General features: G+C 36.4%; 3 protein-coding genes across 5 annotated transcripts; 2 read left to right on the top strand and 1 right to left on the bottom strand.

Annotated features, from left to right (window-relative positions):
- Positions 1 to 555: 555 nt before the first annotated feature.
- On the top strand, positions 556 to 3,876 carry LOC106176191 (cytochrome b-c1 complex subunit 10-like). The gene is made up of 3 exons (XM_087001739.1): positions 556 to 706; positions 3,083 to 3,237; positions 3,511 to 3,876. Exons 1-2 carry the CDS (start codon positions 654 to 656, stop codon positions 3,207 to 3,209), a joined length of 180 nt encoding a protein of 59 aa, XP_086857865.1. The 5' UTR covers positions 556 to 653; the 3' UTR covers positions 3,210 to 3,237; positions 3,511 to 3,876.
- Positions 3,877 to 5,354: 1,478 nt separating this feature from the next.
- LOC106176245 (aquaporin-7) lies at positions 5,355 to 15,998 on the bottom strand. Of its 3 annotated transcripts, none has more exons than XM_087001737.1 (7): positions 15,888 to 15,998; positions 12,950 to 13,076; positions 12,474 to 12,611; positions 12,142 to 12,260; positions 11,534 to 11,751; positions 6,775 to 6,950; positions 5,355 to 6,479 (listed from the first exon to the last, which is right to left on the bottom strand). In XM_087001737.1, exons 3-7 carry the CDS (start codon positions 12,577 to 12,579, stop codon positions 6,439 to 6,441), a joined length of 660 nt encoding a protein of 219 aa, XP_086857863.1. In that variant the 5' UTR covers positions 12,580 to 12,611; positions 12,950 to 13,076; positions 15,888 to 15,998; the 3' UTR covers positions 5,355 to 6,438. The 3 variants fall into 3 exon arrangements, with proteins under 3 accessions (XP_086857863.1, XP_013414004.1, XP_086857864.1); XM_013558550.2 differs by lacking the exon at positions 15,888 to 15,998 and adding an exon at positions 14,599 to 14,942; XM_087001738.1 differs by lacking the exons at positions 12,950 to 13,076; positions 15,888 to 15,998 and adding an exon at positions 14,599 to 14,942.
- A 1,932-nt stretch (positions 15,999 to 17,930) lies between these two features.
- LOC106176244 (uncharacterized) lies at positions 17,931 to 25,606 on the top strand. Its single transcript, XM_087001740.1, has 12 exons — positions 17,931 to 18,072; positions 18,512 to 19,171; positions 20,057 to 20,272; positions 20,451 to 20,579; positions 20,766 to 21,189; positions 21,611 to 21,757; positions 22,012 to 22,104; positions 22,475 to 22,647; positions 22,896 to 23,742; positions 23,935 to 24,056; positions 24,324 to 24,474; positions 24,886 to 25,606. The coding sequence occupies exons 2-12, from the start codon at positions 18,520 to 18,522 to the stop codon at positions 25,013 to 25,015; spliced, it is 3,084 nt and encodes a 1,027-aa protein (XP_086857866.1). The 5' UTR covers positions 17,931 to 18,072; positions 18,512 to 18,519; the 3' UTR covers positions 25,016 to 25,606.
- Positions 25,607 to 26,501: the final 895 nt, after the last annotated feature.

A 26,501-nucleotide genomic window follows, 5' to 3' on the forward strand; every position in this document is an offset into this window, starting at 1 on the left:
TTCACTCTATGTTGTTCACTTTTGAACATATATGTTCAATGGCATAGCCAGAAGTAAAGGGAGTATTGCAAAAAGATGACCCCACTTATCTCTCTGACCAAAAGCGCACTAGTAGGCCTAGTCTTTAACAAATTATAAAGTATCACTGAAATATGAATTTGTATTCTATTTCAGAAGCCCTTGATATCAGGGTGTAACTAAGCTCGATAGACAATTTATTTAACTTGACACAATTAAGGTCTATCAGTTCTTTTACAAAAGAACATGCACTTGCAATATAGCGACGATACTGGAGGAAAAATTCAATAAAACCGGCATTCATCACACACTTCACTTCATCGTATGTAATGCCCTATCAAAGATATTACTAGATAACTGTTCATGATAGATTCTAACGAGAAATTCATTTTAAACTGGGGAGAAACAGATTAAGAGCCTGTCCACTTAATGCTCTGACAGTTGGCTATCAGTGTTAGGTACGTGGCAGTGATGGTTGAAATAGGTGTGACAGTGCACAACAATTGCGTTTTCTAAAATCGCATCTAACACAATATCCAGACAGTCTTGACTGAGAGGACGCCGCATGCGCACACAGCAACCGGAAGTGTCGGAAGGCGAAAGGATAAGGCATCAAATTCCTCAAAAATATAAAAATGCCGTTCGGTTTTACCTCCAAACATTTAGCCAAGAGGGCGGTACGAAACTGGTACGTATCGTGAACAAATATAACCAAATGACCTGCTTAATGATCATGGTATTAAGGTGTTTTGCTTAGCATTCACTACAGGAACTGTTCAATAATTTCACGATCTTGCTGAATCCTAGCTGAATCCAACGAGGGACCTACCTCTTGCCGAATCCAATGTATCTAGAACAGAAAACCTTATGGGTTTTCATATGGCCCATCAAATCTGCTGGTTTGAAAAACACTAATGAAGCAATGATTTTAAGTATAAAGGTTTTTTGTGGTGAGCGGGCCGGCATAGCATTAATTTTACCGAAAATTTAAATTGTCACGTTGGCCCAACGCTTGGCTGTCACCTTGATTGGTAAGTAAACGAGCGTCGTATGCTTAATTAAAAACCGACCTTAGACTGCCATACAAGTCTATCATATCGCAATAGACCCGTGATCAACATCATTTAACGCAAAATGAATGACGCTAAATCCCCTACAAACCAACAGAGACAGTAATTCAAGGTAAGCTTGTGAAACAGAATCACCCTAAACGGACAATAATAACAATCCAAATAAAATAGAACCAGACATCTCAGCTGTCTCAAACTTGGTGAAACTAAGACAAATCTTTTAAGGTACATCCCCTTTGTTTATAAATCTGATATATGAATACAGAATCAGTGCTAAATGCCTATGTCTAGCTGCACAGTCCCAAGAGACCATACTTAACCCTGTAATGCCAGACTTGACATAGGCTTGGGGGTTCAAACCAGACGTCTATTGACCTCTGTTAAAAAAAAAAAAAAAAAAAAAAAAAGTGGCATGGTTGCTTTTTCATAAACCCAGTTTCATATGACCCCTGAGGCAGAGCCTATGCCATGTATGCCATTACAGGGTTATGCATTGGTTGCCCCCAACAGTAACAACACCCACATTAGTAGTAGTGTTACTTACCTGAATAGTGCTAGTTATATCTACAAACTGGGATTTTATATTTATTTATTTATTTATTTATTTATTTATTTATTTTTGATCAGGTGTCTGGTATCTATCATTTACCAGTAATATGTATGTGAAAGATGACTAGTTATGATTATTACTGATTTTAATCACTTAAAGATGACAGGAGGATAGGCTGTTGTTCTGAAACCATGCTAGTTGACTGCAAGCAAACTTGTACACTGGATTCTTTTTTAGAAATGTTCTTTTTTTTTTCAAGCAAAGGACAATCCAAAGATATCATTTATCTTTCCACAAGAAAATGGATTTCGATTTGTAATGTATAAGTGCTCAGCACTGTGACATTTCGTGATGGATCAATGTTATTGCTACAGATCAATGTTACAGAAGGATAGGTGTTATTGCTACAGATCAATGTTACAGATGGATCAGTGTTATTGCTACAGATCACGGTTACAGATGGATCAGTGTTATTGCTACAGATCAAAGTTACAGATGGATCAGTGTTATTGCTACAGATCACGGTTACAGATGGATCAGTGTTATTGCTACAGATCAATGTTATTGCTACAGATCAATGTTACAGATGGATCAGTGTTATTGCTACAGATTCCCTCATTGCCTACTTGTACTATGATTTTCCATCTGTAATTACACATCATCTTTCAAACAAAACAAAACAAAACAACAACAACAACAAAAAAATTTAATAAAGATATTTCAAAACTCAAAAAGTATTTCAAAACTCATCTTTTACATTTCTAATGAATACAATAATGAAATATTTCGTCCCAATTCTCTAACAGAGCAGGTAACTTTTTAATGTTAAAGTTCAGTAATAAAAAACTTGTCTATCTTTTTTCTGTCTGCAGTGTCTATGTCACTATCCCTCAAAAACTGAGAAATATTTTTTGAAATCTTAAAGTCAGAAGTTTAGGGTTGCATTTATCAATAGTCTTGCCAAATTTGAACTTTGTTTGTGTTAAACACGGTTATAGATTTTGTAAAATACAATTTTAAAGAGCTAAAATCTGTAATGCAAGACAAATGCCATGAAATGCCCCAATGTGCAGTAGACACCCAGAGATGAACTTACCTGTAGTTGTTCCACAAAATATTGTTAAGTTAACAAAAACTGGGTATCATGTTGATTCTTCCCTTTGATATGTACAAATGCTGTCACAAGAAAATTCCCAAAATCAATGAAAAGTGATGAATTTCAAAGCATTGAAGTGACTTGGAACTAGTTATATTTTCATGATATTATGATTTAATATTCACTAGTTCCTATTGTATTATTGGTTAGGTCATATCAGAGTGAATATGTATTCATCCAAGAGCATGTGCAATAAAGTGATTGATTGTACTAGATAGATTGAAGAGTCCTTGTTATATCAGTGGCTGTTGGGTCTGATAGCTCATTACTGCTCTAAATCCATTTCAGGTCAGGTTCAATAGCAGGCTATGGCTTTGCAACCACACTATTTATCGTATGGTTGTCAGATTGGAAAGTCATCTGGGAGAAGGTTCCATATTATAACAAGAAATTTGAAGAGAGCTCTGCTAGTTAGTTATGACTGTAGTATTATAGTGACAAGGGTAAGTAGCTGGGGATAGGTGGAGGGATTTCATTAATTTTGATCAGTTTTACAAAATAGTGTACTTCTCTCGTGAATTTGATGAATGTTAGAATTAACTTAGATTTATTAAGTATGTAATTAATAAATTGATAAGTATTATATTATCTGTAATGTGCTATGCAAATAAATCATGAAGTCCTTGATGTTTAAAGCATATCGTATATGAAGCATATCATATATAAAGTTAGCTCACATTAACCTACTGTTACATGTGATTTATTTTCCTTTATAGGTTGACTTTTTACAGTGGTTGTTTTAGAAGCACTAACACTTAGGATAGAAGAAATGTTTCACCAGACTGATTTTTGGCCATTCAACCCAACTAGCCATACAATTCAACAAGGATGTAAATGGGACTTCAAATCTACTTTTGTTTGTGAAAATAACTTCAAATACATCTACTTGTACAGAGGATAGAGCATCATTGCTGGTTTCAGGTTGAAATAATAATAGTAATATTAACTTGGGAGGATAGTACAAACTTGCCAAGATTTTGGTTGACAGTAACAGTTGCCAGATGATCAGACATTAATCTGGAGTAAAATGTCTGATAGTTATGTTGTGTTTCAGTGAATAAATAAAATTGAAAAAAAAAAAACAAACAAACATGGTTTTCAGCTTTGAAGATTTCTATTTATATATTCAATCATGTTTTGTTTTTAATTCATTTCTTTACTCACATATTTATATAAGGTATTGGGGGGCAACCGCACACCTCGGGTAGAGGCTATAATAACCACACCTGTATCCTCATACCCAAGGAAAGTTGCCCTGTGATACACTAAAATGTAGAAGTGCAACTAGATGTTGGGTTAATCTGTTTGAAGAGTGGTTGCAACTTTGAGATAAAACTGTTGCTAATATTTTTTGTGCACTTTTAGTCAGAAATGTTGTCATAACTAACCCATACAGGTTTTTAAGTGGAGCTTGTCACTTTAATTTGATAGTTTGAAATCTTGTTGCCATTTGGGTGGCTTTGAGCATCAAATTTAGCAAAATCTTTTGCAATACCTTATTATTTCGAAACGTTTATTGTTTTAAAGGGGAAAAAGTTATATTCATCAGACTTTGTATAAAATTTCCTATATATACTGAACAAAAATATAAACGCACGAAACTAAAATGGTCAGTTGAAATGGATAATTATGAAATATGCCCAGGTTGATGGTTTATTTGTGAACTGATGAATTTGTTTTGATCAATTATAGTGGTCTGGTTTCACTTGGCCGCTCCCCGTGAGTATACTCAAAGGTTCAGTTTTTACACCCATAAGACTAATGGAGCATGACGGAGTAGAGGTCAATTTGCAAGACCAATACTCGGACACTCTCTACCGTCTAGGCAATAAAAGGACACACCAAAATGTGTATTTCTGTCACTTGTCAACATGCCACAGATGTCTGGAACCATGAGGGAGCATGCCGTCAGCATGCTCAATGCTGGCTTGTCAGTAACAGAAGTTGCAGCATGCCTGTATGGGCAATCATTCCACTGTCAGCCGTCTTGGGACACGCTTCAGAGACACTGGTAGCATAAGGAACCACCCTCATGCACCATGTCGCCAAACAAACACCTGTGGAATGTTCTGGATCAGAGTTTTCAGCCATCATGTTCCAGCTCTCGAAAATGTTCGCCAACTGCAAGAAGCACTCCAGGAGGAATGGGATAATATCCCTTAGGCCTCTATTGACAACTTAGTGATGTCCATGCGCCGCTAGTGTACTGCTCTGCACAAATTTAATGGTGTCTGTGAACTCAGGATGTTGACCCCCATGGTGTATTTGATGCCCTAACTCTTGGACTATGCATTTAAACTTCCCCTAATGCTCTCAAAGTGATGTCTATTTGTCGAGAAAAATATGCTGTTATTTTTGGCTATATACTCTAGTTCCATATATGAAAATAAATCTACATATTCTTTCGTGCGTTTATATTTTTGTTCAGTATACTTCTTGTCGTCCTCGGCTCAGTGGCGCAACTGTTTCGCCTCTGAATTCTGAAGATTACTTCTAAGTTTGAGAGCACCGTCAGGGAGGGGTGGGTTTCGCCCCTGCACCAAACAAGTCGAACAACCAGTCAGTTCACGAATCACATCGTTTTTATTTAAATTTACATGGAAACGTGTTCCAGTTGTCTCATGATATCTTTGTTCATTACAAAGTGCTACACAATAAATAAAAAAAAGCATTGAACTTTGCGGTTATTTTGGTCAAGTAAGTTTCCGAAGATTTGTAGGTTGAAAAGTCTGACGAACCGGGATAGCCAAAAGAGATGTAAATAACAAAATAAATGAAATATCGCAGCTTACACGTATGTACAAACTCAAAATAAAAAACCCTTGTCATGATAATAGTACTTTAAAAGATTTTTAGATGCATATAAAAATATCAAGCTTCATATAGGCAGACTATACTTTGACAGGGAATATGCACAGGTGGAACCAGAGTATTTTTACGTCCTTGATTTCCTGTAATAAGCGTATACATTTACAAATACTTGTCAAGAAATATTCTGCTTGATTTTTAGCTTTAAATAATGAGCCTTCTGATATACCATGTAGGCCTGTCATTTTATCAGACCGACAGAAGTTGCCCATAGTGTAGGTGGACCAGGAAACGGGGTTAGTGACGGAAGAAGAAGAATAAAAAACAACGATCACCTCCCCCGTCCGCCCATTTTATGCTATTCAAAATGAATAGACCAGTTTGTTTATCATGTTATCAGCAATTATTTATAATTGAAAATGTGCTGAATACCGATCAGTTAAAACAGTTATATACACATGATCATTCCATGCATCTGTCACTAGGAATACACTGGTGGACTTTGGCCTTTATTATCATTCCTGGACCGGGGGACGGATATCAATAAAAGCAATTAATCGTTCTCATAATAGTTAGGTGTTATGGTCGAAGCACACCGGACATTTTACCCATTGAAAACATCCTGGTCTTAATACAGACATTTGAACCTTGAATGATCAACGTGGAACCAAGATCCGAAGTATGTTCGATTTATGTTCTCACAACCCTGCGTTATATTTATGCATTCACGAAGGACATTTGCTCAAAGATGGCAGCATCTTTGTCAACAAGCCTCAGTGAGACGTTTGCTTACTTTCAATACTGATATTTGCATGTAAGTGGAATGGATCATTCTGCTAGAGTCTTTCTCCTGGATCTGGCAGAGACATGTCCATTTCTGAAAAATCAAAAGAATAATTTCCAGGCCAAGAATAATTTGGATAAGTAGTCTTCCCTTTAACAGTGCCTTAATACATTTATCAACTGCATTGAATGTCACCGGCAAAATCCCTTTTCATTAATTGAATTAATGCCATTTTCCTATATGTGCAAATTTTTGCCTCTAAAATTTCTGTACCAACGCCCTCTCAGGTTTTGTTGACCGCACTTGCAGATATCGAGGGCTCATTGCTGTCACAACTATTTTAGTGAATATGTGAACGGAGGGCCAAACCTGTAGCAGAACACCTTACCTATTCCACCGTTCTCAAACCCCCTAGAAGGCTCAATCATAATGTTGTTCTCCTCAGGCAGATCGTAGTCTTCAGGCCAATGTAATCCCACGAAAATCTGGTAAATAAATGCTCCCAGTAAGGCGCCAACATGAGGCCCAATTATTGGTACCCAAAACCAGTTGTATTCTCTAAAACTGCAAAGAAAAAATTTATAATTTGCAATCAACTCTATACGACATACAACATAAAATATTCCGAAGGCATATACGAATCATTCATCGCGATTTATATACAGACTTGACATTTAATATGGAATATTTTTTTCAAAATCATTTTTCATCAGTTTTTTCCTATATTGCTGACTGATAAATGAAAATAAGGATTAAAATCGTGTTTTAATAACTTTTAATTATCTCTTTGACGTCATTGTGACATCAGTTCATTAATCAAATTCGCCAGAGAAACAAACAAAAACACATTGCCTATTCTATGTCATACGACTCCCATTAAAAGAGATATTTTGGATCTCCATAGTTTCCAAATTATCGTCTGTAAAAGGGTAATACGCTCCACAAAAGACCCTCATGTCAGTTGCTAGTCACAGTAATGGTCGTTGTTACGCCTGGCCTCTTCGTGGCTGTTGCCAGCGCTCTCAAGCGGCAAGGCATTTCTTGAGGGTAGGTTTTTAGACTTCAATCTGGAATAGCATTCTAGGCATCGGTCTGAAATTGTCCAATCTGGTCCAGTTTTGTTGTAGGACATGTAGGCAGTTGATTGATGAGTAATGGTCTACCGAAATATTGTCTATGTGGTTCAAATGAGGCGATTTTGATGACCAGGGTAGCTGCTCATGCCCTTGGTTCTGTAAGTTATCTGCTATTAAAAGTGCTCTGTGTGAACCTGCAACCTCATCGTGCAACCTAGAATTGTTCCTAAGGTGCCCCCTATCAAATGATAGTCAAGTGGTTCCGAGATTATCCCTTTATTTGATCTGGTTCAGGTTTTCGTCGATGACTACCATTGGTGTTTTGGCACCAATGTGGAATCTACTCCAAATACTGACGCTGTCAATCACCCTTGTCACTTTAGACCCGGCATATGCTTCGTCGTAGGCCTCTTCTGGATATCTGTAAACTCTGTTTTGATTAATTGGGCGGTACAGGTGAAATCTGACCTCAATAAAGAAAGCCACGCAGTTTCAGTGTTCTACCCAGAATCGTTCATGGCCCCCAATTCATTAGAGAAACAGACGACGATGTTTTGCTGTATACAGTGGGTACCTCGGAGGTCATTAGGTGTTCTTACCTGCTAAAACCAGTTTGGTGTTCGCTAAGGGCTTTGAAAAACGCATTTTAGTGGCAATTTACCCCTCGTTCTGAACGGACTAAGTGTTTTTTGTTTAGTTGCAGCAGCGTATCCCGAAAGACAGTGGGTCCTGTACCCTGTAGGTAAAATTTTGATACATTGGGGGTGACCTCTGTGTAGGTACATCAGTCTGGGCATTACTCTATAAAACTGTGGGGACCGTTCCGTTTGGCGCTATGATCTGTCTGGTGATGTCTGTCTTTTTCGCGCCGTTCTGCCTTAGATTAACAAATTTGTAATGCACGTCTTGACTCATTTTACGCACTGCAAAACTGACCGTTTGCATGCCAAATTTCAAATTTTTCTATTCAGTAGTTGCCGAAATATGGATACTTTTTTGACAGAACCAAGCTTTGCCTAAGCCAAGCTTTGATCAGCCCAAAGGAACACTACCCAATTAAATCACTGCAAATTACATAGTGTAGCAGCGCAACATGCATGAAAGTCAGTTAATTGGTAGTGACACACATGACTGCATACTTTTACATTCACAAATCTTATATGAAATCGGAGTTTTTTGAAAAAAGAACGTATTTTTACCTAGGTATACTTTCGAAACTGAAATATTCCATATTAAATGTCAAGTCTGTAGTAACGTGTTGTTTTTCTTGTCTTAACGCAAACGCCCAGTTGTTGCTCTTAATTACCTTAAAGTACGTGTACCTCTGTTACTTTCGTATAATACTGATGTTTTCATTTAAAATTTCTAACATGTACGTAAAGCATGTCGCAGGAGTAAGAAATGCACAAGTGGGCTTGATTCGCACTTCATCATCCTTTAATCGAATTTTATCACCAAGAGGTTCCCAAGCACGATGTCATCAATCTCATTCTAGGACTGGAGCGATCGTTTTATTTGAAGGGTTTGATGCAGTGTGATACATTGAGATGCAACATCCGTCCTATCATTAACCAACTTAGTTGACCTAAAGTCTCAGAGTTTGTTGGGTACTCTCATCTAAAGCTATTCGGGAGGCCAAAATGGGTTCAGTTAGACTCTGAATCTCAGAGTGACTTTCTCATGCATCAAACAGATTTTCTTTCAAATATCAACTGTTAATTCAATGGCAACTGATATGAGTAAACGCGTATTTTAGTAGCAATTTCAACATTGAAATTTTCACTATACGATAGCAAATTAGACTTTACACAATACTTGATCGGACTCACGTCGTTTTAAGTAGACATATGGGGCCATATTTGCCACTAAGTGATGCCAATAATCGAATGTGAAATGAGCACTGGCAGATTCAGTTTTTTTTTTTTTTTTTTTTTTTTTTTTTTTTTTTGCTAGGGAGAATTAGATAACATTTGCTCCAATTCGCTCGACCAATGAGAAATAACAGACGAGGACAAATATAATAGGGCATGTATTGATATGTAGGGCACAAGTGTGTAAACATTTCTTGGTTTTGTATCGTTTCGCATGCCATACTTTTTGAGATGGGGATAATTGCGAACCTCGGAAGCTAAGGGATACAGGACCTACACTGTAAAAACAGTGTTTAGCATTTAAATACATACAACACACGTTAGGCACCTATACGCATTTAGAAATCTGTGTAAATGCTAAACGCGTATAGCTTTTCAAACGTTTCACAGAAGAAAAAGCTAGACACGTTGGCATTGTTACACGTTTAGCTATGTGTTTAGCTTCACCGGCATATGATTCTATAACAAGTCTATCACAAGCTAAGCACATTGTGCTAAGCACTTCCTCCGCTAAGCGCGTGAGGCTGCTAAACATATGGAGCTGCTATAGGTGTGGAATTCCTTAACGCGTGGAGCTGCTAAACAACATGTTTAGCTTTTCATGCTCGTCACAGAAAAAAATGCTTCACAATCCCATATATACGATCCCATAACAAGTTTATTACAAGACTCAACAATTTTGCTTAACACTTCCCCTTGTAAACATATGGGGCTGTTGGAGGCGAGAAGCAGCCTGCTCGAACGCGTTGTGTCCTTCCTTGCAGTAACGTGTGATTATTTAAAATAGGCCTATTGAGTAATAATCCAAATAACAAATAACGTTTTCACGACGTTATCAGCTGGTTACATGATGGTGATGGTATAGAATAAAGTCATGGTAACGTTATGGGTGTTTTTAACTCCATGCAAAATAATGCCCTTGCAGTTTTATAAGCGTTTTATAACATTCTGGAAAAACATTATTTAATGTTTTGAAAACTTTTTTATTAATCACCAAAACACGTCTTATGCTGTATGAACTACAGTTAGCGGTTAATTCCAAAATGGGCTTGGGTTAGTCGGCGACTAGAGCGGTGCGATTTTAAAAAAGTATTCGGACTATCGTTACCAAAATAACCAGCGTGTGATGAAAGCTTAAATAAACCATTATAATGAATACCCCACCATCATCCTGATGTTCTATTGTTCATTACTTCCGGAAAAAATAAATGAACATCAATACCTTAACGCATTTTATCAAAATATGAAAAAAATGTTTTAAAGTAAAAAGTGATAGTTGTTTCGTGTCTTTAGTAAACTAGTGAATTTTTCTAACTTGTTTGTCAGAAATATATTTCAATTAACTTCCTCGCAAGCTCAGCTAACACAAGGATGAATAAGTCCCGCTGTAATGATTATGGTGTGAGTCAATTATGTTGACAGTTCACGGTACCCTGTTATAGATAGAGATAGCTATAGCAGTTAAAGGTGACCGTGACTTCGCGCGCGCGCGCGCGTGTGTGTGTGTGTGTGTGTGAGAGAGAGTGACTGAAACAGTTGAAAACGTTACAACCTTAAAGTTAAACAAATGCACCCTACATTTATTAGGCGTCAAACACGTCAAAGCGTGTAACATGTTAATAGGCTAAACGTGCTTAGGTGCTAAACGCGTGGAAAAAATGAGACAAAACAGGCGCTTAGAAATGTGTCTCGGAGCTAAACACTGTTTTTACAGTGTACTGTGTTCCCCGCCAATGGTAAGAGAAAAAGTTTTTAAAATAATCTTTTCACATGTTGGACCCTCTTTGAACGCAAATAACTTAGTCCGCCTTGATTCGTCTCTGATTGAACAAAATCTGACAGGATAGCTCTCAAGCTGCAATTCAGAGTCCATATTGGGTGGGTAAAGTTTTAGCCTTTGAAACCGAAGTCGCAGCCAGCGCCGTTTTAACTAAAACCTATTTTTGGCTACTACACTAAATATACGTATATATCTTCATTCCTATTACACATCTGAAGCACATTAGCAAGTCTTTGTTCACTCAAAATCATAACATGCAACTGCTTTTTATCATGTCCGTTTATTTAATTACAAAACAGGTGACTCTAATAAAACCATCTACCTCAGTTATTACCAAAAATGTTATATTTTTTTTTTTTTGTTAAAACGAAGCAAGATTGGCCTGACAGTGACTAATGCTGCTACACGTTTTACATGTACCTGAATGCTTCCGCTCCCCATCCAGATATCGTTATAAAGATCCTTGGTGCCAAATCTCTGGCCGGGTTAATCGCGTAACCGCAATTGTAGCCGAATGCTGCGCCTATAGCCAAAACAAGAAGCCCCACCAACAGCGGCACGGCCGGTTTAGGCACTTCCATGTTTCTTCGGTCGGTAATGGCGAGTATACAGCTTAACAGTAAGGCCGTACCAAACACCTGTGGAATATCAAACGTTAGCCCAGGATGTTCTCTGACTGGATTTAGAGTTTTGACTTTCCAGTCACCGTTTTTACACAATGAATCAAAGAGTTAAAAAAAAAAACATGGATAACTCTTGCTATTTTTATCAAGTACCAACCGAGGACCTTGATAGTTGGCAGCCTTCTCATTTACAATTCACATAAGGAATTTAGAAAATTTCTTCAGATGCGTAAACCATTTAGTTACTGCGTAAGTTTTCATCAAATTACAGCTTCCATATATAGCAAACATATTAACAGATAGAGACGATGGAATATTTTTTCAGGTAACAATAAAGATATACATTACTTAAGGAGCATGGCATGACATTTCGACGTTATTTTCAAAAGGGTGCGTGTATTTCACCTGGTCTATGAACCCAGTAATAGTAGTAACTTCAGGCTGGGGAAAAGTGCACCATATTCCTGCAGTGGCTTTACTGCCTGTCACTTTACGCACACCACCATCAAATTCTGTCAGTGCGTCTGTAAAAGAGAGTAATATTTTTATTGCTCCTAATTTCTCAGTCATTTCTTTTCTTATTCAATAAATAGACAAATTTAGAGGTTAATCAATGAATGAATAAATAATATGAAAATCGCAGATTTTATAAATCTAAAGTCTTGAAGTGCATGTATTGAGGAAATAGTCACTGACAACAAATTGATCACAGACTTCCCTTTCCTTTATCTTCCTACCTAAATACACTGCATACACACAGGCAGACCCTAGGAATGCCCCCAGATATTGTGCAATGATATAAAAAGGCAGGCGAGACCACTTCAGTCTCCCAAGGACGGCCATAGTAACACTCACAGCGGGGTTTATGTGCCCTCCTGCAAGATATAATAAATTCATTCTAACATTCCGTATTGTATTTATCTTCAATTTTTATTGACGTACCGTGCAATAAAAATATTTTATAGAAACTTGACAGTATTATTAAAACGATGGAAGCATAACCAACATGAAATTATTTGAAACAAGGTTTAGAAAAAAAAAGTTGACAAAAATAACAAAGGCACAGATAAGCTAGAAAAGCCTTTGTATACGAAACTGCTGTGCTTTGCAATGCCAAGAAGGTAGAAATAAAAAAAAAAGATAAATATATTTGTCATGGAGAGAGAAAAAGGACGAAAATGAACGAAAAAAAATGACATGCAACGAGCATAACCTGATACTCCTCCGGAAAAGAATACGCCCAAAGCCACACCCAATCCCCAACTCCAGTTCACCGAGAAAAAGTCGCCAAAGCCATCTTTCCCGAAAACCTTCTGTGCCACTGACCCACAACCGAATACCTAAAAATAACATAGCCAGGATAAGCATTATGATTAACGGAGGGCAACTTTTTCGTGAAATCCTGCCGATCAAGTTTTTTTTTCTTCCAGAGACACAGGGATTTCTGCCAGCTGTTTTGCGTCGGTAACCGTAACGGATGATCATATGTCAAGAAAACATTTAAAACACACCCGATTCGCGAGGGGCAAACCCGACAGCATATTTGTTCTGAGAAACGTCTGCGAATACAGTTCAGCAACTCTATCATCTGTATAACTGTTCAGTGTAAAGGAAGGAATTTTTTAAAGAATCCCATTGTTCAACATTGAAAAACTGGCACGATATATATTTATTCTAGAATTACTATGCCATATGGATCTCGCACACACTGTATACCCTTAAGTTTGAAGTTTAGAGCCATATTTGACTGGTACTAATCAGAAAGTTATGTAGGTCACTTTTAATCCCTTTAAACTTTGCAAATCTCTAATTTCCAATATCTGTCCAGAAATAACCTTGAAATTGATACATATGAAGGCATACGACCACGGTGTACATTTTACAGCCGACTGTAAGCAATATATATTTTTATTTAACATTGATAAGGTAACATTTACAAGATAATGATGTGTGTACTTCATCTAAAAATGATGACAGAGCAAATAGTTCATACGAAGATTGTGGTAAATGTTGAATGCAGCACTGTTTCACATTTCCAAAGATAAGCCCAGAAACTTCACAAATACAAGGATTACTAGCGTAAAAAGCTACCTAAGCGTGCCTAGTCCAAAATGCGTGGACTTGACTGACGCGCCCTACTTATTAACATCTGCCCAAACTATGTTTGGTGCGTGTTTTAGATCAGAGGAAGCAACTGCTTAGTTCGAGGAGCCGGTGACTCCCTTACATCTCCTTAGGGGTGCAGAAGCTAAGATAAAAGAGCCTAGGCAAACAAGATTGTGTGGATTAGGGATGGTTGGGTGATATGTGAAGTACAAAAAGTAGGCTTAGCTTTGCTCTTGTTTTTCGTGTCAAATTATTTCAAACTTTGGTATTATTAGGCTCTTGCCAGCTGTCCTTGCTCCTGACATGTTTTATAGTCTTTAATCAAAACTGATTTGCAAATATTTACACTCTAATTAAACATCAACAATTTTTCAGGTTCTGTGCTCCTGGGCTCCTAATATAACTTTATTTCTTTTTATAGCGCATTTGCCTGTTAATACGGCTGACACCTTGTCAATGTATTTATTCGATAAGATGGACGAGATAGGTTGAACTCAGCGAGACCTCACGCTATTGCGCTCACATTAAGCTTCTGAAAAACAACCTTCTTGAAAATAAATTAATCCGATTTCATACGTAACAAAGTACATAAACATATGCATATGTTATTAGCCGCTGATTAGTTTTTCAAAGGTTTAGTTTATTCATAGAAAAGGCATTAAATAGACGAGGAAGATTCGGATACTGAACACAATGACATTTAGCGATATCTTCTAAATTACTTTTGAATGAATAAAAGTTTATTGGCCTACTTACGATAAGTATAAACGTGCCCACGAATTCTGCAAGTGCCTCTCTACATGTTTTGTTACTGATATGTAAAGAACGCTTCAGAGCCGATCGCCAGCCCATTTTCTGTTCTGCAAAACTTCTGAATCTTGCCCGGGGTTTTTGTTTGCGCAAACAGCCTCCTGTCTAGGTCGAGGAGCAAGGACTTTCCCCCTTATGCTAAAGTCAAATAGTTATGCTACCAGTTCGTAAAAACAATTGTTTCCTTCCACTAAAAACAAACCGACGTAGAACCGGATAGGTGCTTTCCAACGGGGAAGGTCAGTAAGCACTGCTGCCGAGTGTGGTTGTGTGCATAGTAATCAATTATCTGACTTCGAGGTCCCATATGCTTTGAGTTTAAAGAAGGCTGGTTTTGATAACAGCTCATAGACATGAAATTTACAATCATGAAAGGATGCTATGTTTTAAGAAGCTGTTTTATTTGATTTAGGTCTATTACAAAATAGAGTTTCCTTAAACGTAGCCCCCACGCTCGACGCGCCCCCCACTCAAAAAGTAGGAAGCTATAGCTCGTGAGAGCAAGTAAAACCTTTCTAGCAAAATGCACGGATTAAATGCTAGGACCTCTCACGGTGTATCGGTACAGACTGCATCGCAAAAGTATACCATTCAGTGTGAAAATGGCTTATAAACATTATCGCTACACTAGGACCCACCAAGGTATTCATTAAATGCATTGACTTAAAACGCCGTATGACAGTATTCATCAAATTTTAAATCATGCTGAATAAGTGTCGGAGCAAAAATATTGCACAACGATTAGATAAAAAATTTTTGATATTGCATTTTTTGACAATAAATACGATGAAAGAAGTATTTTCATAGACCACGTATATCAGATTGCTTGATTATATCAAAAGAAATTCAGTGCGGTGTGTACGCAAAGACACCTCCAGCACTAGTTTGTATTACGATATTTACCCCATATATTTACCCCATACCTCAGGTAGATACGGGGGAGGGGGGGGATCTTAACTAATCTTGAAGGTGGATTTGGCTCCAACCCAAAAGTACAGGATAAGACTGATCATAATAAAGTCTGTAGATATACCGAAGAAAATTTTAATATACCAAACTCGGGGGCAGGGGACACCTACATGACACAAATAGGGCTCATCAACAAGGACATCAATATACAAAAACATATCTTACAGAACAGCTTAAATTGATAACCTTGGTTAATTTCAATATTCGTTATTTTCAAAATCACAAGGAAATTCAATTCCCGGTTAAAATTTACATTAACGACTTACCTATATGAATATCACGAATATTATCAGGCAGGTAATATGCTAGATGCGAAAAACTATGACTTCATGGCCAACCATCGCAATCTAATTATAAAGCCCATCTGTCACCACGAGTTCATATCGGTAATATTTTACTTTTATTTCCTTTTGATCTAAATATCCAGTAAAACTAAGGTTTTTCACTTCAGAATTTACTTAGGAGGTCTGTTGTTATTAACTGTTATCCCTAATTGAAAATTTCTCTTTACTCGGATATTTTATTAAAGCAAAAGTGCAGGTTCATTGCTCAAAATTTTTATTAGTCTGAACCCTCAACGGTTGGAAGGTCTATTGGTCCGAAACTGTCATCTCCCTTCCGTCCTTCTTGACTTATTTTTTTTGACTTTCATCACCGCACATAAAATATGAAATATACTGACTCAGAGGGTGAGCCTTTAAAACGGTAGAAGAACACGTGCGGGCTGGCGTAAAGGTTGTCAGTCAAACAACAACAACAATAATAATAAACAACGGGGAACACATCATGTTTTTCATTTAATCACATAACTTGTACACCAGTATGCGCAAATTGAAGAAGCATGCCTCCACTACTACTGTTTCTGACTTGTAACAGACTTGTAAGAGTGCCGACTGCGTTACCAGCTGTGAAACGTTTTACTCACTTTGAAAATTCAATCATCACTAGTTTTGTTCTTTGATTTATCTCCTACAAGTATGCCTACTGGTATAACGTTGTAAAAATTATGATAATCTTCTGTATAGAGCAGTTGTTTTTGAGCGACTTTAGTTTGCTTGTTACTTAATATTAAAAAACGGGGCAATGCACCCTACCGACAGTAAAATAAGCATTAAATAAACTATTTTTCCACTCATGATCCAAATATTATATTAGAAATGTCAAACTATCATGGAATACCAATATATTTTTCTTGCACCAAGTACCTGAACAAAATGAAACTTTCTGACAATTTTTGGGGAACATACGTTACGTAGTATTAGCCATGACGCAAACCCCCTAGAGTTACAGTTTAAATATTTATATAAACATCCTTACGTCATGTATAATTTACCATGACTGAATCAGTACAAAATATATCCGAACGCGGTATAAAAATTTTAATTAAATGACCTGGAACATACGTTACCATTTACGGCTCTTTGCATAATGTAAAGACATGGTTAAAATTAAAAATTAAATTAAAATTGAAACAGTCGTGTGTTTTTGTTTTATACACGTATATGTTTAAAAAATTGAATACAACTTTGGATTTCATTCAATTTTATTTTTGGACACTTCAGCATGTGAAATGCATCTCTATATTGGGTTTGGGTGGCAAGCGAATCATTCAGCGCGTTCCTGCGTTTCAACGACTGACGAACTCAAATTGTACTCTGCTGCATTTGAAATAAACTTTACTTTGAAAAAAAAAAAAAAAAAAAAAAAAGGCAGTCGCAGGATCTAGCAAACACGAAGCTAACGAATTGATAACGCGCCTTAAGTTCCAAACTTTTTGGGAAAATAACCGTTTGAGCTCGTGCGTCGTCGAATGCTAGTTAGCATAAGCTTATGATTCACCCAAGTGACATGTACCCAACTTATGTAAGCCTGTCTCTAGTAGGCCTACTTAGTACTCCCTTTTTGTTCCTATCCCCCTTCCACTACCCAATCATTGGCCCAATGGCTCGTACGCACACGTAACGGTTTACGTGTTATATTTGAAAATCAGATGAAAATGATAAAATATATTTCTTCTTAACCAAAGTGGATTTTAGTTTAAGTTGATTGCCAATAGTAATAACTAGTTTATTTTCTCGACAAGCATTGGTTGCAAGAAAACTCTTAATTGGTCTTGTCTTGTTAACAGCGCTCCTACTATGTTACCTTGTACATTGTTTATTTGCAAGTAAAAAATTAAATATTGCACAAATATGTGTTAATTTGCTTATTTACGAAAGAAATTTAAAAGAATTGAATAAAGATACATGTATCATATTTTATTACGTATTAAAACTGATTAGACAATTCTGCATCAACACGTACTCTAAACACCTGTCTTTGTTTTCTAGGTACGAGGTAACGTATCCATGTTGCCACATGACGTCAGGATGTTTTGGTGAAAACCATGGGACAGCTAGGACAGGGAAATTGAAACCAGTAAAGTGGATTCACTGGACGTATATCCACAAGGTGAGTTTTAAGAGTGAACTTACAGGGCAAGAGTGTTATATTTAAGTTAAAGATAATTAAGGGAGCTGCTCCTTTAACAAATCAGGATAAAACGAGCACCTGTTAGAATTACGGAGCTTTAAAAAAGAATAGAAGCATCGCTTGTGGAGATTACGGTGTACAGGTACGTGTACATCATACATGTGCTTCCGAAGTTTGGTAGCCCAAGTAGACTTCACTACCACTGCTTATAATTGGATACTTCTCAGTGAAATACAGATTTATTTCATAATTTTTTTTTTGTCTTGCACCAAGTTCGTGAATTATGCTATTTTTTATTATTGCTATTAGCCGGACTACTACAAGTACTAGGATAATACTTAATAGATGACCTGAGTTGACAGGACGCTAACCATTGTTTTATGGTATTAAAAAGGAATGAATTAATTCATTATTTCAGAGTTCAATATGGATGAAGAGAGGACACATCAGAAGAAACAGGGTCTTATTGTAGCAGAAATAGACAAGTTTACGCGACAAGGCACACAAGAACTCAATCAAGGAAACTTGAAAAAGGCACTAGCTGCCTTTTCTAATGCATTTAAAAGATCTCTTCCACTCAATGATGGATTTACAGAGCGGGCATGTGCATTCAATTTAGGGGCAGTATACATTGCTGTGAATGAACCCAAAAAGGGACTTGAACTATTACAGCGGGCTGTTCCTCCTCTTAATGGTAGAGATGGCCAGTCAAATGGTGACTTGTATTATAACTTTGGGCTTGGTTACGAGGCCTTATCAGACCTCCCAGAGGCCATCAGGCACTACAGTTTGGCACAGGAAGAGTACAGGAATGAACTGACAAACTTTCAGATGGAGTCTGATGTGTGTCTCAGACTTGCTGATCTCTATACAAAACTGAACAAGTTCTCCCAAGCTGCAGACAGTTACAGAAGTGCTGCAACAGTGTATTTAAAACTAGGCGACCTTCCCACTCAGGCCAAGATGATGTGTAAGCAAGCAGGTCTTTTAATAAAAGTAGGGGATACTGATAAGGCCATTGAAGTGACTGATGATTGCTTGAAGATGTGTAAAAACATTGAGGAAAGTCCAGATATTGGTAAGAACTGTGTCAATTTAATTTAACATAGCTTAATCTATTTTAATGTATTTTAGTGTAAGTTATTAAGACCATCTGTCATTTTACACTCCATATACTGTACTTATTAATTTACCATGCCCTCGGCCTGTACATTATGCCCAAATCTTATCTTTTAATGAATTCAGGCTAGGTTTGCTTACTTTAGACAGCTTTATTGGCACCATGTTGCTAACAGAATTCCTGTTGAAGATTTCGTTATTAAGGGCTACAAATAAGGAAAAGTGTTTTCATGTATGAGAGTATACCCTCAATAGTGTTGTGTGATAATTGCTAGTCTCTCAGGGTGGCTTTATTAAATATAAGCAAATCATGCATTAAATCACTGTTACTAAAAATTAATGTTTTTAAGCAGGCAAACGTGATATGCAACCCATATTTAGTGCAATTTTATATCTCTACTGGGAATATGCGATTCTCATAACGTGTTCCTAAAATAAATATTTTCAGCAGTGGCAACGTTGTATAATCTGTTTTCATTTGAGTAGGCAATCGATTTTGTAGCACTGTGACTTTTTATCAGGAACTAATCACTTGTATGTAATTCATTGGTCTCGCAATATTGTGTGATAGCAATTTGTCACACTATCTAGTTGAGATGGAAATGAATATTTTATATAGACGTAATGGCATTGGCAAGTAATTCATCAGCAGTTTTACAGCACCAAAACATTTTGCAACCAATAATTTTTATGCAGTTCTGCTGTTTCTGAAACATTATTTGCACATGTCAGATTGAAAAGTGCCTATACATTTTCTCCTCTATATCTTCCAAGGGCTAATTTTCTTTCAACTAAATTAATATGATCTTTAGTAGGTCTTAGATGGATTTAATTGTTTTTCCAGCAAAAGTGATGGTTGACTTAGGCATTCTGTACACACAGTGTAGGGAGTTCTCCAAGGCTGCCAGTTGTTTTGAAGAAGGTCTACCACACTGCCGTGGACTCAGTGCTGATGAGAAGACTGAGGCGGTGCTGCTACAGAACTTAGGAGCTGCATATAATTCTTTGGGAGACTTCCAAAGGGCTCTTAGTTTTCATCAGAAGGCTGCAGATCTTCATGGTATGCCAATTTTATAAAGTTTTACAGTGATGACTTGATGTTTACATTTGTTGGCCATCCCTTGGCTACTTCTATTAGTGTTTATTACTGTTTTGAATATATTTCAATTTGATGTAGTTAAGACACACACCAATGAAAATTCATAAATTGGGTTTAAGATTGTTATTTATGATTTCAGGCAAGTTCAGGAACCGTACCTCTCAGGGCGAGTCCTTCATGAACTTGGCATTTGCTTGCACCCAAACAGGAGATGATGAGAGTGCAGAGGAATACTACAAACATGCCCTGCAGGCTGCAAAAGATGGAGGTGAGGTGTATAATAGAATAGTAACAAGAATATTGCATGACTTTGAACTATCAATTTTTGAGTGTTACACGTGATTTTCTGAATTATTAAAAGTATATAACAGGTACAAGTTATAATTGTGTCTGCATTTAACATATTAGTAAGAAAATGCTGTATGTACCACTTACAGTTAATCTTTATCTATAGGTGACAGTCATGGAGAGTGGCAAGCACTGGAGGGACTTGGAGTCCTTGCCTTTGTCAATGGCAGCATAGAGAAAGCTGTGCGATATTTCAAGCAGGCTTTGGGCAAGCTATCCGTGTGTGAAAGCAATCCCCAAGCCCAGGAGAGAATAGTTGCAAAACTCACAGATGCCCTAAGTTATCAGCTTCAAGTTGGTGGTCATGTTGATGGCAGCAGTGCCCACGGTTTGATGAATGGAGGTGGTAATGGATACACTCACAGTAGAAGAAGCAGTAGTAGGAGTGGACATGATATGGCAGGGCACCGGTCCCCACATCAGCACTCGGAAATAAATGGATGGACTAAGCAGTCATCATCTGAACCCACTGTGGAAGTGCATCAAACAAGAGAGAGTCCAAAACATGGAAAGACCAATAGGAAAGAAAGGTGAATACTTGGACTCCAAAACAATATCCCATTACAATTACTCCCTCCTGGATAATTTCCTAACAGGCAATTTTTCTCTGCAGAGTACTACCACTTATGACAATATTCCCCTCTTTGATGATTGTCTCTCTCCCTCTCTCTCTTTCTCTATCTCTCCTTTACATATGTATTATATCTTTATTAACTTTAAGTCAGCTTAATAGCATTATTATACAAGATAGTGAAATATGTTATAATGTTTATTCTTCATTAAAATCAGTTACATGTCATTTACTATTACTTCTATATTTGTGATACTCAAACATATACAGTTCTGAAATACATTAGAAACACAGGGAGCTTTGCAAATTGACCTTCTTTTTTCTTTGAATTGAATGAATTGCTTTGTTGTTGGTAAAATGTAAACTTCTGTTTCTAACAGAAAGTCAAAAGTGACAAGAAGAGCTACATGGAGGGAAAATATGATGATGCATTCTGGGCGTGTTGGAATGCTTGGCCTTGGCATTGAACCTCATGAACCAGTTGATGAAAAGAAAAGACATTCTGACACAGAATTGATCAGTAGAAGGTATGTGCTACTTATCAAATGTGGTTTGAACTGTTATCTTTTAGCTAAGTGGCTAAATCGTAAAATTATTGTTATTAATTGTAATGTTTTAAGGTATTGCATATTTGCTGTCTTTTAATATACATGCTGTGTTTTAATTGTTGAAATTAAATGTCAGGCAACAATGATGACATGTAAAAAAATATTTTAAACAAAACAAGCACAGGAATAATGAAAGTATGCTTTGATGATTTTTGTATTTCTTCACCCCAAAGGACTGGATCTCGACCTTCTTCAAGAAATGCATCACGGCCGTTTACAGCTGCTTACGATCACCATCAAACCAGCCCAGACAGTATGAATAGGAGGTATGAGAATATTTTTCTCTGTAATGTTTAAATAACATTTTTAATATTAAAATGTATATTTATGTTATTCTGGTTGTAGTTACCATCAAATAAACATTGAAAATTGCATCACATGGTAACATTGACAATCATATGAAGTTCATTTTCCTTGTGAGTTCGTATACCATCTGTATGTGATTTTTATTTTTTAACATGCAGTTTCTGAAATGGTCTGATTACATTGTATATCCAAGGAGAAGCAGATCCATGGGGAGTAGGCCCCACCCCTTTAAGCTTTCCAGAAAGTGTATTTTTACCTGCAATGCCAAATTTGGCCACACTGAGGTTTTTAGGTATATTTATACGTATGATCTTATGATCTTTTCCATAGAATGAGAAGGAGCAGAGATTTAAATGGAGACTTTCGAAACCAGTCATTGAATTCGACTCGTCATGGGAATCAGCCAATACGCCATGATACTTACTATCATACTGATGATGATGATTGGAAACAGAGATTGAAGGACATGAACCTCTCAGAGTCCAGTCATTCTAGTAGTTCAGGTAGGCTGACAAAACTCTGGTGAAGAATAAAGTACACTGTGATAATTTAATACAGCTTGAATTCTTTTGAAGTGACTTTTTGAACTGGTCAGATTTGAACATCAGTTAATATAGTTACAGTAGAGTGTTATATTGAAGTTTTATTCAGGAATGAGTTTATCACAAAGAGAATGCATGTATATGTAAAAATGATATATGATATAAACTTTATTTTTATCAATTTTTATGACATCAAAAATTTTTTTCAGATGAGGAATCTGTTGTAGCACCTACAGGTAGAAGGCCATTGTCTGCTTCCACACCTAAAAAATCATTGCAAGTAGCTCCCCAACCTTCACATAGCAAAATGGCATATAAACAGGAGAAAGGGCATCCCAAGCAGAGACAAGTAACTGATAGTAGTATAACAAGTGTCACTGAAACTGAAACCAGCACAGAGAGTGAAAAGCCAAAAAGGCGCAGGCACAGAAAGAAGTCCAGTTCAAGTGAAGAATCTGAGTCTGAAAGTGAAAGCACAACTGAAAGCGATCACAAAAAGAAAAGGAAAGGACACAGGAAGAGAAGAGATGTTTCCTCTTCATCAGAATCAGAATCTGAGAGTAAAACTGAAACTGAAACTGAAAGTGAGTATGATAAAGGGAAAGGAAAGAGCAGAAGACATCGCAAGAAGGAAACTTCCTCTCCCTCCACTTCATCTGAGAGTGACAGTGAATCGAGTAGTGATGGTAGCAGCAGTAGCAGTGGTAGTGGAAGTAGTAGTGGCAGCAGTGGCAGTGGTAGTGCTAGCAGTGACAGTGAATCTGATAGTGATGAGGAAACTTCTAAGACTGAGGAGAATTCTGATTCAGAAGATGAGGATAAAAAAAGTGTGAAAGAGGCAATGAAAAAACATCTTAATGATTCGTCATCTGACAAAGAGGATGGTTTTAAAGAAAAATCAGATAAGAAAAAAATGGATGAAACAATACCTACAAGGGTGTCGGAAAGTGAATCCAGCTCAGACACTGAGACAGAAACAGGCAAAGAAAAGGCAGACTCTGATTCAGGCTCTGGATCTGAAACTGCAACAGAAGAAAAAAAGGATGAAAAAGAAAGGTCAGTACAACACAATTATTCTTTGACTTTGTTTTGTGTTGTTTTGTTATAGAAGTATACTTTGGTTAGTATCATTCTCTTATTATCACTTCCTAGGTGAGGGAATATGTTTCTAAATAAACTTAATTTGTAAATGTATATTTGAGCAGGTTTTGTAAGCAATATGATTATTTTTTATCTTGTCTGTTGCAGTTTGCAGCCCCCTCCAGTACCTCCTCCTCTGAATGGTACCTATGAGACGCCAGTTCAGTCTTCAGAGTATGCCAAAGTTGACAAAACCAAGAAGCAAACAGACACTGAATCTGAATCTGAAGGTAAAATATGTTGATATTAAAAATATATTTTGCATCTTTGATATTCTTTGTGTCTCCTTTTGCTTTCAAAAATTTAAAGTTTATGTTGGTTTGAATGTAGAATCAAGTTGGCAGTGCAATGTTGGTTATTGATTGAGGATTTGTATTTGAATGTGTGACATACTGAATTCCTCCAGACTCCAAATTAGTATGTTCAAGAAGAACATCAGGTGAGATTTTTCCAAATAAAAATGCATTACCTTTAATACACAATTTGGTTTGATGCAGATTCTGAGGATGAGAATGAAACTGAAAAAGATGACCCAGGGACAACAGAAAAACTTGACAAAACCTATGAGAGTCTCCATCCCAGAGACAGCAGGGATGATGAACAGCCGTCTACATCTGCCTCACCCCCACCTTTGCCAAGAGGAGAAAGGTAGGACAATTTAATTTCACACATTAAATTTTTTTTATCTGCAACTCAATTTCCAATTTTGTCACTATTTCTTATAACAATTAAAATTATTTAATGAGATAGTAACATTATTATGCTACTACCATATGATGTTATGTTAGAAAAATTTGTATTTTACGTTTTAATACTAATGCTAGTAGTAGTAGTAGTAGTAGTACTCTTTTTGGTAGCTCAGATTGTTTGATAAATTGTTCAAAGTGGTGTACACTAATTTTGCTCAACTATACATGAGAAGCTTTTATATCACCAAAATATTTTGCTGTTGAGAAAAAATGGTTAAGTAAGTGACAAATTTTGAAAAGAAAAGTGACCACAGGGTCATCAAGGAGTAACTTGGCTAAAAAAAGACTATATTAAATGTTTTTTTTTTAGAGAAAGACTTCTCCATGAATACCACCAGAAGATGAAGGACCGTGAAGCTGAAAAGAAGAAAAATGATTCAGGCAGTGAACCTGACCTTCCTAGCAAATCACAGAAATCAAAAATGTGTGTTGTTATGTAAATTCGATTATAGGGTGATAAAATAATCCCTTTGATTAAGAAGAACCAACTCTGAGTGTTATAAAGAATTTATTTACTTTCATTTTGCACCCTGTTAATAGCTGTCTTCCTCATATAGTTTTGTTTCAAAAAGCTTTCTTTGGTACTAGTTAACGATGCATGTAGATTTCTTACATGTTAAAAAATGTAAAAAATTAAAGGGTCAGTTTTAAGTTTAAGTATTTAAAATGAAGTTGTGAAACTTGTGATTTATCATAGAGTCTATGTCTAGTAATGTTTTAGGATATACAATTTTTACAAGTAAATTTGTTTGTTTTGTTTTCATTTCATTCCAAAACCCAATCAGTGAATTCAAGTAATTGTACTAATTGAAATGCTTTGTTCTTTGTTTTTCTGAATTTAGCATTATTTATCTTTATTGACTTTTACACCAAATGATGCATAATACATTTTACAAGGCAATATGTTCAGTGCAAAATTTGAGATTGTTATCAACTTACTGATCATAGTACAGATATATTATAGTGCACATGATCAGGTTGATTTTGTATAATTGAGGCATACTTTATAAATAAATTCATTTGAATAATAACCCTTGAGTCTGAAGTTGTTGTATTTGATAGATATAAATTTTTTTGCAATAAGCTGAGTAAATGTAAGTCTGGTGTGTTTAGACTAGAAAATGAATTAAAACTAGTTAAGGTCTATTTTACATCAGATACAAATATATATGAAAAAGAAAAGACTTAAAGTCTTGTGTCAGTGATGTCTTTTCAAACACGGCACAGCTGCTTATTGCACAGGGCAGGGAATAGCAATGTATATGTATTTACAATGGATATCACAGACTTGAAATCTGTGAATCCATTTGGGCAGACAACGAGATTAAAGTATGGCACTCTCAGCATCTAATCAATAGAGGGTTATGACAAATTATAGCCACATTCTTGTTTTAAAAAGACCCATTTCTGACTTAAGTTGTGAGCATGTAATTTTTTTTGGTCAATTCCATCAGTTTGAATACAGGATGTGATTTTTTTTCTTCCTATTAAACAGTCGACACTTCCCATATCAAACAAGGCTGTCATATGTACAGACAAAAAGCAGAAAATAATGATGCACAAAATAAGCTATTTTGTCAATTTAAATGCAATAATGCATTGTGCTTAACAGCAATGATGCAAATTTTTATCATGCACAACAGGTAATACCGATGTAAGTAAGATGTGAAACTAGCATAAGGCCCATAAGTTAAAGTTCACACTTTGAAAATGCCAGAATGAGAAAAAAATGAACATTTAAAAAAAAAGGGAAAAAAAATGCATAAATCCAATAAAGAAAAATAATCCAGTCAAGCCGGTTTTCCAATTTGAGCTACATGTCAACTCTAAGAATCATTCTTGTAAATTACAAAATAATAAGTAACACGGTTTTCCTTTCAAACAGTTTGTGGTGACAGTATCACCACCAATTTTTAATCGTCTGCT

Source organism: Lingula anatina, chromosome 1, assembly GCF_051362555.1.
Source record: "Lingula anatina isolate TDL-2025a chromosome 1, LinAna3.0, whole genome shotgun sequence".
Classification (NCBI taxonomy): Eukaryota; Metazoa; Brachiopoda; class Lingulata; order Lingulida; family Lingulidae; genus Lingula; species Lingula anatina.

What these genes read in the sequence shown, in the direction of transcription:
- LOC106176191 (XM_087001739.1), top strand. Translation starts at nt 654, where the DNA reads ATGCCGTTCGGTTTTACCTCCAAACATTTAGCCAAGAGGGCGGTACGA. An exon ending in AAGAGGGCGGTACGAAACTG is followed by an intron (nt 707 to 3,082) that starts GTACGTATCGTG and finishes AATCCATTTCAG; the next exon opens with GTCAGGTTCAATAGCAGGCT.
- LOC106176245 (XM_013558550.2), bottom strand. Translation starts at nt 14,694, where the DNA reads ATGGGCTGGCGATCGGCTCTGAAGCGTTCTTTACATATCAGTAACAAA. An exon ending in CTTTTCCGGAGGAGTATCAG is followed by an intron (nt 12,612 to 12,949) that starts GTTATGCTCGTT and finishes TATATCTTGCAG; the next exon opens with GAGGGCACATAAACCCCGCT. An exon ending in TTACTGGGTTCATAGACCAG is followed by an intron (nt 11,752 to 12,141) that starts GTGAAATACACG and finishes GATATTCCACAG; the next exon opens with GTGTTTGGTACGGCCTTACT.
- LOC106176244 (XM_087001740.1), top strand. Translation starts at nt 18,520, where the DNA reads ATGGATGAAGAGAGGACACATCAGAAGAAACAGGGTCTTATTGTAGCA. An exon ending in CAGTCATTCTAGTAGTTCAG is followed by an intron (nt 22,648 to 22,895) that starts GTAGGCTGACAA and finishes AATTTTTTTCAG; the next exon opens with ATGAGGAATCTGTTGTAGCA. An exon ending in AAAAAGGATGAAAAAGAAAG is followed by an intron (nt 23,743 to 23,934) that starts GTCAGTACAACA and finishes TGTCTGTTGCAG; the next exon opens with TTTGCAGCCCCCTCCAGTAC.